The 13,050-nt window shown below is 36.9% G+C and overlaps 1 protein-coding gene across 3 annotated transcripts in view; it reads left to right on the top strand.

The window, feature by feature from the left end:
- The first annotated feature begins 853 nt into the window (after nucleotides 1–853).
- Nucleotides 854–13,050, top strand: part of LOC106058157 (low-density lipoprotein receptor-related protein 2-like) — a 39,406-nt gene continuing 27,209 nt past the window's right edge. For all 3 annotated transcript variants that reach the window (XM_056028047.1, XM_056028046.1, XM_056028048.1), the window contains exons 1-4: nucleotides 854–1,145; nucleotides 5,218–5,328; nucleotides 7,666–7,776; nucleotides 8,244–8,354. In XM_056028047.1, coding sequence (XP_055884022.1) covers nucleotides 1,049–1,145; nucleotides 5,218–5,328; nucleotides 7,666–7,776; nucleotides 8,244–8,354 — 430 coding nt within the window. In that variant the 5' untranslated portion in view covers nucleotides 854–1,048. The remainder of the gene's footprint in view (nucleotides 1,146–5,217; nucleotides 5,329–7,665; nucleotides 7,777–8,243; nucleotides 8,355–13,050) is intronic.

The following is a 13,050-nucleotide window of genomic DNA, read 5'->3' as shown; positions in this document are numbered from 1 at the left end:
GAAGAAATTAATTGTAGATAAAATAAATGAGAAATGGACGAGCTCCCATCCAAATCACAAGAAAGATGACACTTACTATAAGCTATCCTGCCAAGACCAACGTCTAATCTTTCGACTCAGGACCGGACACAACAGAATGCGACAACACATGTTCCGGAAGCTCAAAATTGGAACCAGTGAAATCTGCACATGTGGAGTATCACCAGAGAATGCCGACCACGTCCCCCAAAACTGTTCTCTTTACCAAGAGGCCCGTATAAGACATTGGTCCCAAATCACCCCAATAGAAAGAAAACTATATGGAAAGCTCCTTGATTTGGAAACCACTGCGCAGTTCATCTCATGTATTGGTCTAGTCATATGAACACTCCGACATAACAATGAGAACGATGAAGAAGAAGAAGTTTGTTTGTTTGTTTTGTTTGTTTGTATGTTTGTTTGTTTGTTTTGTTTGTTTGTTTTGTTTGTTTGCATGTTTTGTTTGTTTGTTTTGTTTGTTTGTTTGTTTGTTGTTTGTTTGTTTGTTGTTTGTTTGTTTGTTTTATTTAGTTATTAAACTTTAGTCCCATTCAGGCATGAAAGTAGGCCTATCACTCACCACCATAACTTACGTCTTGCTAAAGAGGAAATTAAAAAAAAGTGTTTCCAGCATGGGTGTATCAAGCGTTAAATGCATCCTAATGATTTAGTATCTTTTTCTATGTCATTGAACTGTCTGTGAGCTTATGATAAACAGCACAACTATAAACCTGTTGCTCTCTGGACTATTAAACAATCACAAGATCAAAGTGTGTGCACTTCCTGCGCATCAGTTACTGAGAAAACAAGTTAATGTTGGTGGGACAACCAAAAAGTCAGAGTGGAACTTAGTACAGGGAAATAGATATTAAAGTAAACACTTGTGATTCTTAAAAATAAACTAAGAGCTAAAAAAAAAAACAACAAAATAACTTTAATAATACACTAACATAGGGACAGGGTTTACTAGTCAGTTTGATTAACAGAAGTTTCAGTGTTGTTAGTAGAAAGTAGTCAATAACTGCGTAAAATGAGTGTTCTACTTTGGCGGCAAAGAATTTCGTTTGTTGAATTCATAATGGTTATTTTTATACTAAGTGTTTGTAAGTGGTCATCGCAGGAGTCAGGTGAGTAACAAAACTGTCATTTACAATCAGTTGAATTACACCCCCCCCCCTTTTTTTTTTCCCAAAAGAAAAAAAAAATTATTGTTGTCGTAGAAAGGAATCTATTGAATTGAAAGAAACGCGTGTATAAAACAGGATCCGACAATATTTAGACCTTTCAATGACATTTTTTTTTCTGACATGGTCGACAGCTTGGCAGATTAAACAAGGTTACAAAGATAGTTTGTGTGGAAACACAAACTCAGAATCGGCCCCCAAAGTGGTCTACTCAGGCAGGTAAAAAGGCAGCTTTCAATATTTTCAGCAAGATTATCAGAAATTTGAACTAAAAACTATCAACAACCACAGTCCAATTCCCGAGTCGGACAATACTGTTGTAACCCAACCTTGCACCAGTGCTTGAGGTGCGCACCAGCGCACTAGTGAACGAAAACAAGGAAGACTGTTGGGGAAGCCGGCTAGAAGTCATGGGAGTCTGAAGTCTGGTGCTGAGTGTTGTCCTGTGTGATACTAGGAAACTGTGAGGGAGACCTGGAGCGACACTGGGAAGTGTGTCGGTGGTCTGTTCTGTGTTCTGGTATAAAGTAGGACTCTTAGAACGTAGACATATTACTCCCTGTGACTTTATAGCAGAAGTCCAAGTCTAACTAGTTACTATTACCCGTACCATTTGTCGATGCTTCATTTGCATTTATCATAAATAAATACATCATTTACTCTTGTCAACCTGTCTTTCGTTGAGTGCCTGCCTTAGAGAGTTACAATACAAAATACAATACAATATGTGTACGTAGCGAACATTTTACCGATATTTTTATATTGTTAGACCGACCGATGACATGATACCACATAATGCGGAAATACGATCGTAGGCCTATATTAATCTTATTATAATTACATTGATAATATTTATCTGTATTCATTGACCTGATGATTAATAAGATAGGGTTCAATGTGAACCTGGCTTATTTGATGTTATTGAATGATTATCTAATTGATCGTTTTCTCAAGGGGCTATCTCTCACTCAAGGTCTCAATTTCCCAAATTGTTTTCATTGTTTGCAGATTGTACTGCAAGAGCCTAATCTGAACAACTGCTTATTAAATGATGTTTTAAATCATATTTGACTTGTATACATTCTAAATAGATTCTTTCAGTTTCAAAACAAAAGTAAATATTTTTTTAAAGATGTATATAGCTACGTCATTTGCACTTTTGTCTGAAAAATGTTTCGCTTGATAAAAAACCCAAACAAAACTATTTAAACTAATATATTTATTGCTATTAATTGTCGGCGACAACTTCATTTTGATAAGCTCAATCTGCTGCTTCTATCAGGAAGTTAACTCTCAAATACCTTCCAGCTGTGATATCTGGGCAATCTGGAGTAGGAGTGATTGCGGAAATTCTGTAAATGAGCAAAATAAGAGATACCTCCCAGAGAACCTGCTTGAATATCCTTAAATTTTTTTTTAGTCGTGGTATACTTAATCAAAGTAAGATCTAGATCTATCTGGCTCTCGTGGTTTTGGTGTCAGCTTCGTGCCATGTCTTGCAAACAATTGTTTACACTTGTTCCTCCCTCTGCGAATCATTATTAATGAATGCTTAGAACGAGTTAAGTGTGTTTCTTTTAAAGTGTAGCATTGCCAGTTATTTACGAGTTTATTTCAAATAAATAATCCTCAGTTTTAACACAATAATTTTCTTTTTAAAGTCCATCTTTCTCTCTCTCTCTCTCTTTTTTTTTTTTTTTTTTTTTTTGTATAATTTTTTGTAATTTTATTCACAAATTAGAGTCTACGTCCTAGCCTAAAAACTTAAACTTCCTCCAAGAGGACAGGGGATGGAAGGGGGAAATGTTTAAACTCGGGACCATTGTGACGTCAGTTCGGACTGCATATCACACGACTTGACAGACACACGAGCATTCAGACGACAATAGGTCAAGTCTTTAATAAATACGTTTTAGTTGAAATTTAAATATAACTTTTAGGCAGAATAGAAAACGTACTTTAAAAAAAATAAGCTAAGATGAGGTGAAGAATCACAAAATCACTGCTATATATCTCAATACTGCAGGGTTTAGCATCCCTTTTCGACATGAAAGAAACTTAATGACCACTAATTGAATAACTAATCGGTTAATTTTTTTTTTATTGATTCATGTATTATCATTGGTTACGAATAACTGCAAAATTTCAACTTAATCCGAGAGAGAGAAGTGGAAGAAAAAAATGTGTACAAGATTTGTACCAGTCAGTCAGACGGAGTGAGTGAATATAAGCTTTGAAATAGAGAGTTTTAATAGAGGAATGGTGCCTACAATTTAACAGAGGTCTTTAAACTTAACAGTTCGAGAAAGACATCTAAAATAATTTAAAAAACAAAACAGAGGTGGCAGGTTATTTATATTATTCGGAAATTTATCATATATAACTATTTATTAAAACATAATCAACGCTTGTGCATTTTCTCCACACGTATGACTCTTGTAATTTTAGCAAAGGAGTTGTCATTGAGCTAAAAGGCTTACATCGATGTCCAGAATAGACATATATATATAAGATATATACAGGTCTGTGTTCAAGCAGCAGTTTGGCTCTGTTTATAATTATATAGTTAATATCTACATATAAGCTGGACTCTTCTTTAACTGTTCCTTCATAAATGACGGTTGATTTTGTCATCGATGCGCCTATGATACTTGAACTGTACTATGATAGTCTATCAATGAAGACATCTTAAAACTGAGTTTCTAAGTTTTTTTTTCCTCGGAAACCAATGGACCCCATTCACCAAAAAAGAACGGTCACATGATAATATTGATAAAGAACGAAATAAACTGTCACGTGATAACCATTGTTGATTAAAATTAGATAGTAATTTGTATAGAAGAGATAGAGAATCACGTGGCTCAGTGTTGTTTGATTACGATTGGTGAATGAGCCCCATTAGCCTCAGTGGATAGGTTTGAGTGCATTAATATTCAATTCCAAAGGGACATCCGAACATTAAAAAAAAAAAATATATATATGTGCACACACTTCTTCCCTTATGTATGGACTTTATTTTATGTCAAGTTGACTTTAATTATAGATCTGTCAATTAATTAATAAAACTGTTTAGTGGAGCCTGTCCGTGCATTATCTTTGCTCTTTCATCTCTCAATTGGTGATTGGAAGTGTCTTGATGGAGGTGAAGAATGGGAGACTTAGATTGGGAGTAAAAACGATTCGATAGAAGGAAAAAGAAATAGATCAGTTGTAGGCAAGTTTTAGTATATGAAGATACCAATTTTAAAAGTGATACGAAGATGCAATAAAAGTTAATAACATGAGATCAACCTAGAAGATAAGTCATTAGCAAACAAAATGTCCAACCTGTTTTCCCTCTCCTGGCCCAAATAAACTCATAGTGATAATGTTAGAACTTCTCCTGGCCCATATAAACTCATAGTGACAATGTTAGAACTTCTCCTGGCCCAAATAAACTCATAGTGACAATGTTAGAACTTCTCCTGGCCCAAATAAACTCATAGTGACAATGTTAGAACTTCTCCTGGCCCAAATAAACTCATAGTGACAATGTTAGAACTTCTCCTGGCCCAAATAAACTCATAGTGACAATGTTAGAACTTCTCCTGGACCAAATAAACTCATAGTGACAATGTTAGAACTTCTCCTGGCCCAAATAAACTCATAGGGATAATGTTAGAACTTCTCCTGGCCCAAATAAACTCATAGTGACAATGTTAGAACTTCTCCTGGCCCAAATAAACTCATAGTGACAAAGTTATAACCTCTCCTGGGCCAACTAAACTCACAGTGACAATGGTTTAACCCCCCCTCCCAATTCTGAGCACTTAGTAAAGTTTAAGTCACGGATTAACATTCAGGACTAGGCTTGACATATGGATTGGCCTAGGAAGTAATTATCTTCTCTTTTGAAGTAACGTCTGTAATTTATAAGATAAGATAAGATTTTCTTTTCTAATAAAATGCTTTGTCTTTTGATGAAGATTGTCGTTCTGTTGTAATAAATGTTTACTGAAAACAACTTTCTCTCTAGCTGCTTGTGGACAGGGTGAGTGGAGCTGTAGAAATAACCAATGCATAGAACATACATTATTGTGTAATGGCGAAGAAAATTGCCAGGACAGAAGTGATGAATGGAACTGCAGTAAGTTTGATTGCATTTAAAACAATTTTTTTTTTAATTATTTACCTTCGACTTGAGAGGAGCTTCTTGAAAAATAAAATAAAGTGTACTTTTTTACTTTGAGAAAGCAATGAAAAAGGACCAGATCTAGTCTAGTAAAGCCCAAGTCATATAATAAGAAGAAAAACAACAATTGACAATTAGCGATCATTTGATACATTATGATGGCAATGTCTTGATCCCGAAGATTAAGGATGAATGCAATGTTTCTACGTGACTATGCAGAACTAGTTGCGACCTACATATTTTTCACATATGATGCAAGCAAAGCCGTTGTCCGCTGTGGGGGGGGGGGGGGGGGTTCTGTATAAGTTTTCTTTTCGTATTCTGCAGCTGTCGTCAAGAAGTTTTTCTTTGGGTCTCCATCGGCCTCCAGCTGCGTTTCTCTATGCCAGTGAGGGCAAAACGGCGCCCGAGTTGATCATATAATAGACGCACACAAAAAATAATGTCACGTGATACTAGATCTATATTTAGGCGATATTCTACCATAACTACCAAATTATCTTTTGTTTAGAATTTTAAAAAGTGCCTTAAGAGCCACTTTTCAACTTCCAGTGGAAAGTAACAACTGATTGGGCAAGATCTCTGTATTGGGGATTTTCATAAATGTAGCTAAATCTACAAATAGCAAGCTTTTACTGTATCGGGTTTACAGACTACGAAAGGATTGATACGCTTTTACTGTATCGGGTTTACAGACTACGAAAGGATTGATACGCTTTTACTGTATCGGGTTTACAGACTACGAAAGGATTGATACGCTTTTACTGTATCGGGTTTACAGACTACGAAAGGATTGATACGCTTTTACTGTATCGGGTTTACAGACTACGAAAGGATTGATACGCTTTTACTGTATCGGGTTTACACACTACGAAAGGATTGATACGCTTTTACTGTATCGGGTTTACAGACTACGAAAGGATTGATACGCTTTTACTGTATCGGGTTTACACACTACGAAAGGATTGATAAGCTTTTACTGTATCGGGTTTACACACTACGAAAGGATTGATAAGCTTTTACTGTATCGGGTTTACAGACTACGAAAGGACTGATAAGGGAAGTATTTTGATACATTATTTTTGCACTTTTTAACATGTAAAATAAAGAAAAATTAAGACCTCGTTTGAAGCACAAAGTAATTTTCATTCTTAATTTAAAATAATTTTTTTTTATTTTTTTTATTTCAATATCTTACTCTTTTCATTTTCTTACGGTTTTTTTTTAAAGTTCCATCACACCTCCACCACCTTTCTTCTAATGGCTCTCTCTTCTTTGTTTATTTCCTCTTAAAGTATTTGATTGCTTAAAGAACGTAAACGGGATCTTACAAATGACAATTTGAAACAAAGAGATGTGATTAAAATATTTTGTGAAAATCCCTTTCAAAAGAATTGTTTCATTGCTTTGGCACATGTTGGAGAGCTACTGTGAGACTTTAAAATGGAGTAGTGTTCCTTGTGTTACTAGATTTATGTTCAATAAAATAAATTTAAATACTAACATACTAACTCTCCCGCAGACAAACTTACTAAATAAAAACAAAAACAGAAATAATGTTTTTCATAACTACTTCTTTGGTTAAACATCTTTATTCGCAAAATAAAAATAATAATAAAAAAAATAATAATAATAAAATCTCACACAATTTTGACACTATATGTATATCATCATTGTGGCATTTTACGTCTCGAGAGACGATCTTTTCCCTTTGCAGCTTCTTGTGTGACTAAAGAGGCCAATCCTTGATACACAGCTGCGATCGCAGGTTGGGCATATATAATCACCAGGCGCCGTTGCATTTTCACCCTTCTTTCTGCTTCTGTTGTGTATGACATCTGCAATCCGTGACCCTTTCTTTATGCTCTCTCACCATGTGGATTTATCCAGTGCCACTTTTTCCCAGCTGCTAGTGTCGATTTTGAAGAGCTTCATGTCGCGTTTGCATACATCCGTATACCGTAAAAGTGGGCGACCAGAGCCTCTCCTGCCTTCTATTAGATCGCCGTATAGGATGTCCTGTGGAAGTCGACCTACTGGCATTCTACGGACGTGGCCAAGCCAGCCAAGTATATAGCGTAGGGATAAAAACAGCTGCCTCCCCTTTCCCCGCAGGAATCTCCTTTTTTAAAGTAAGTCTTTCATTTGATTCTCCTCCAAGTCCTTTAGTTCCTCATTGAAAGAACTCTCATTTAGTTCCTCATTGAAAGAACTCTTAATTATTTTAAAGCTTTATTATTACAAAAAAAAAGTTTTCTATTCATCCATATACTTTTTAAAAAAATGTCACAGCGAGATGCTCGGACCAAGCGTGGACATGCAGCAGTGGACAGTGTGTTCCTGGAAGCTACAGATGTGACGGCAGAAAAGATTGTCCAGACAACAGTGACGAGAGGAATTGTAGTGAGTGACTTTGAAGCCAATACTTTTTTTTTAACTGACCGCAACTCGTAAGACTATACAAAATATAGGTATCACCACTTTGAACTTTCACTATACACTTGATTGAAATTCTTCTCGTAAAATATACAACAAAATCTAGGTATCACCACTTCGAATTATCACTATACACCTCACAAAAATTCTTGGAAGCCGCAACTTTCTTGAGATATGAAGGTAACATCAACCTTGTCTAAGTGGCAGCCTCAATTACATTATCGGGATATGTTTACACGAGGTTTCTAAACGCTTGTCGAATTGTACTAGTTCCTCGCATTTTATTCACTTTAGATAATGGATACAGATTAAAACCCAAAGAAAAGACATTGCCTTATTTTCAAACAAGTCAGTAATTCAATACTAGAAAAGGCGTAGAATATAAGTAGTTTTACAAAGTAATAAAGATGATGTCATCATCTTGCTCTCTTAAGGCTCGTGCAGTAAATACAGTTTCCATTGCGATAATGAAAGTTGTCTACTAGACGTCAGATTGTGTGATCGAGTTTTTGACTGCCGAGACTCAAGCGACGAAACAAACTGTTGTAAGTATAGACATTACATTCAATTTGTATGTTCGTTCCTCTTTCTCTTCCCACTAGAAATATTTTTTTGTTTCCCAAATTAAAAATAATTGCAGCGTCAGTCCTATTTTTTGTTTTTCTATTGTAGTGACCTAGTTTAGTTTAGAGAGTAGAGTGCCTGGCTTTGTAGATAAATATATTGGGCATTGTTTTTTTTAGCAACGGTAAAAATAGTGACGTAGTCAGACAGACGAATGACGTAGCAGAATAGGCGTACATAGAGAACAAGATGGCCAGTGGCGTAGCCAGGGTGGGGGGAGGAGGAGGGAGAATTAAAAAATCCCCCCGGGCCACCACTGAAGGGGGGCCCTCAAATGAGTGTTTTTACACTAAATATTATGCAAAATGCAGGGGCACCCAAAGAGGTCAAGCCCTCCGGGCCCCCAAATGGTAAAAAATTCCTAGCTACGCCCCTGAAGATGGCTAGAGCTTAGAGAAAGTTGAATAGTGATAGAGACGGATAGAGAGACAAGCTACCCATTTGTGAGTAAATGGTTCAGTTGAAGTAGTATGAAGTCTTGAGTACGTCTATCTTGTTAATTGTAATGTTCTATGACTAGTTTAGTATTGGATTTGCACAGCACACAAGATCCTAGCCTGGACACTAGACCTATCTAGATCTATATAACACTTTTTTCTATATTTTTAGTAGCAACAAAGTCATTCATTACGAACTATATATATTTCTCTAAATAATAAATAATTAAACTTACTTTCTGACATAGGCCTACCGTGTTTACGCTAACATTGAAATTCATTTCATAGTGCATTACATGTTATGTCTTTTCTTTCGTTCACACAGAGTGACATATGGTTATACATCATGGGTGTAGCCAGGATTTTTTTTCGGGGGGGGGGGGGGGTTTGGGGGGTGGGAGTGTAATCTTTATTACATTCTGACCCTACATTCTTTCGGAAGACTTTTATTGTGCCCTAGAATACGTTCTTCCATGAGTTAGTGGAAAAAATGTAGATTCCTCGCAATTTGTAGCAATGGAGTTTGGGGGAGCGCTAGGAGCTCCCCCTTTTCGCCCCGCCGCCAAGCACTATTTCTGATATTGAAAGCCAACAAAATGCATATTCTGAGGTATCTACAGTGCATTTTCCTGCTATTAAAAAGTTTCATTTCAAAAACCTAATGTGCTATTCTTACTGACTTTAGACCCTCCCGCGCCGTTCGGCTCATTTGCCGTCAAGTTGTTTCCATAAAAATCTGTCACTGGTAATGTCTGAAGCCTCTTCCCACCTGCCATAAGGATCTCCATGAATGAGTGGAGTCAAGCTGTACTAGGATATCATTGCAACTCTTCTTATGCGTAATTCATTTTGTAGGAGAACATGTCCCGCAAACCTCATGCGTCGCTCTCTCACAATCTTACTAAGGGGTCGACTCCCAGTTCGGCATAGGATTTCCTTTTTTTAGACCCGATCTCAATAACTGACTCCTAAAATCTGTCTTAGCAATCTTTGTTGAGCCACATTTAGTGTTTTTCAATTTCGGCAGATGACTATTCACAGCAGTTTATTAATGGAGCCCTGCCACTGGTAAAAATGTGTAACCTCTCTTGAATATGCTCTTGGAATTAAGTGACTGTAGTTTGCTTTAGATTTTATATCGAAAATAGAAGTTTTATCGTCAAAATCATCTGTTGGGGATTTTCCACCTCAAAATGCTCTGTAGGGGGATATTAACTTATACTCAAAACCATCTAGAGGGGTTTTAAACTTTAAAAAATAAGCCATTTTTAGAAGAGGGGTTTAAACTCAAAACCCCCGATTGGATTGGCTACTCTCAAATAGTGTGTAATTTGCTTTTTTTTTTTATATTGAAGAGGTATTTTTAGCATCAAACCCCTCTGAATGGGGGTTTTAACTCAAAACCCCCTTTGGCCACGCTCATAGCATTTTGAGTGCGTAATTTGCTTTTTTTTCTTACACTGAAGATGTATTTTTTAGCCTCAAACCCCCCTGGCGGGGGGTTTAAACTCAAAACCCCATTTGGCTACGCTCATAGATTTTAGAGTCAGTAATTTGCTTTTATTTATATTAAAGAGGTACTTTTTAGCTTCAAACTCCACTGGAGGGGAGTTTAAACTCAAAACCCCTTTGACTACACTCATAATATTTTGAGTGTATAATTTGCTTTGTTTTTATTATTAAAGAGGTATTTTTTACCTTCAAACCCCGCTGAAGTGGGATTTAAACTCAAAACTGAGTCAAAACCCATTTAGCTACGCTCATAACATTTTGAGTGCGTAATTAGCTTTTTTTTTTCTATGTCGTAAATTTTAGAGGGGGGTTTAAAATCAAAATCTTCCTTAATTGTGCTCTTGAAATTCGGGGATTTTCGTTTGCATTTTTTTTTGTTTTGTTTTATAGAAGAGGGGGAGTTAACTGCAAAAACCCCAGGTAGGGGGTTTTAAACTCAAACCCCCCTGGTAGGGGGTTTTAAACTCGAAAACCCCTGGTAGGGGGTTTTAAACTCAAAACCCCTTTGGTTGTGCTGGGGCAAGTGATGGTTTAGTATTAAAATCTCACCTAAAATAAAAAAAATCAAAGCAAAAATCAGTCACTAAATTCCGGGGGAAAGGGGGGGGGGATTTCATTTCGGGGGGGGGGGGAGGGGTTGAACCCCAACCCCCCCGGCTACGCCCATGTTATACATGTTCGTGTTTTACTGATATAAGATGGTAGTATTAGGGGTATGGTCATTGGCGGATGGAGGGGGGGGGCGGTAGGGGCGATCGCCCCCCCCCCCACTCGGCCGAACCCCCCCCCCCCACGAAGGGGTGGGGCGGACGAATATTAGTATAGAATTCACACAATTTGTATACGAATTTATTACTTATGTTTATAATATATACTAATTATTTATATTTCAGCCTATTTTTAGATAATTTCGCCCCCCCCTTCTAGTATTTTGGCCGATTTGGTAGGGTCGGGAGGGGGCGATGGCATCAATCCGCCCCCCCCCCCCCCAACCATAAACTTTCGAGTGGGGGGGGCGGTCCTATTTATTTATAGAAATCAGAGCTTGCTAACAGAATCAATTAAATATCTATATGATAAAAACTTGTTATTGGTATTTTAACCGGTCTTTATATTATGTCGTTCACCTGTTGGCCGATTGGAAGGGGAGGAGCGAATACCTCTACTGCCCTTCCCATCTAAACCCTTTGAGTGGGGGGGGGGGGCGGTCCTACTTTTATGGAGAAATCATAGTATGTGAACAAAATTAGTCGAATATCTATATAATATAAACAGGTGGAAGTGCGATACATGCAATCACCTTCCCCCCATCGGACAAACCAATACTTTTTTCTTTTTGTATTATAGTAAGAAATTACAAAATTTAAAAAAATCTGTCACAAATATAATTTATATATGCTATAAAGTAAATTCTTATATCGAGTCGCCCAACCCCTATTCTTTAATGCAAAATGCAATCATTAGCAGAAATTATAAAAAGGAGCGAGGATTAATCGTTTTCATTTTACCGCCCTTCCCCTTTCTAGACAGAGTTTGTGTAATTTCACATGAATTTATCATAACTATTTTAAGAAAGACTTTGCTTTGGAAAAGTTATAATTCAAACGAAATTTTTCAATATAACAGTCACGAAATTTTTCAATATAACAGTAATCTTTTCCTAGTCGACTTTTTCCAACCTTTACTCTATCTCATATTTTTCTAGTTAAATAAATTTAGGACTATAACTCACAATTTATGCTTGAATTTTATTGAATATTATTTATCGATTTTTTTTTTCGGCGGCGATCCTCAAAGCCATAATCTAAATATGTGGGGTATCTTATCTTTTCAAAGAACAAATTGGTTGTATTTGTATTAAGGGACTATAAATTCATATTAGAATATTTTTCCACATTTTTCAAAAGGTCCTTTATAATAGAAAGAATAATGAGCTGTAGGTCAGGAGAATGCGTTACTGCAGTGAAGAATGCCAGAAAACGCTTTTAGCGTCGAGGCTTTGCCCCGAATCTCACTGATGAGTAATAAGCTGTAGATGTCAGGAAAATGCGTTTCAGCCGTGAAAAATGCAAGAAAACCCTTTTGGATGTCGGGGCTTTGCCCCGAACCCCACTAATAAGTAATGAGCTGTAGATGTCAGGAGAATGCGTTTCAGCCGTGAAAAATGCAAGAAAACGCTTTTGGCGACGGGGCTTCGCCCCGAACCCTACTGATAAATATTGAGCTGTATCTGTCAGGAGAATGCGTTTCTGCAGTGAAAAATGCAAGAAAACGCTTTTGGATGTTGGGGCTTCGCCCCGAACCCCACTGAGGAAACTTACGGCGCTCTCCTAGACCCACAAGCTTGCAAGAGAAAGGCCTCAACATGACTGTTTTTTTTTTCGCCGAAGATTGAGAAACAGTCTTATTTTATTCTCATATATCGAATATATATATATATATATATATATATATATATATATATATATATGTGCTGTACGCACGTTTATGCTTAGGGTTAGGGTTTACTGGGCGTTAGGGTTAGGGTTTGGAAAAAAATCGCCCCCCCCACTCCAAAGTTCTGGATCCGCCAGTGGGTGTGGTTGGCAGGAGAAAGGGAGATAAGTTTTCATTACTTCGATATGACAAAATAAATACAAAAATAAAATCCTATGCTTTGTAAATCCCC

The sequence above is a fragment of the Biomphalaria glabrata genome, chromosome 4, assembly GCF_947242115.1.
Source record: "Biomphalaria glabrata chromosome 4, xgBioGlab47.1, whole genome shotgun sequence".
Lineage (NCBI taxonomy): Eukaryota > Metazoa > Mollusca > Gastropoda > Planorbidae > Biomphalaria > Biomphalaria glabrata.
This window is presented reverse-complemented; position numbering and strand designations above follow the sequence as displayed.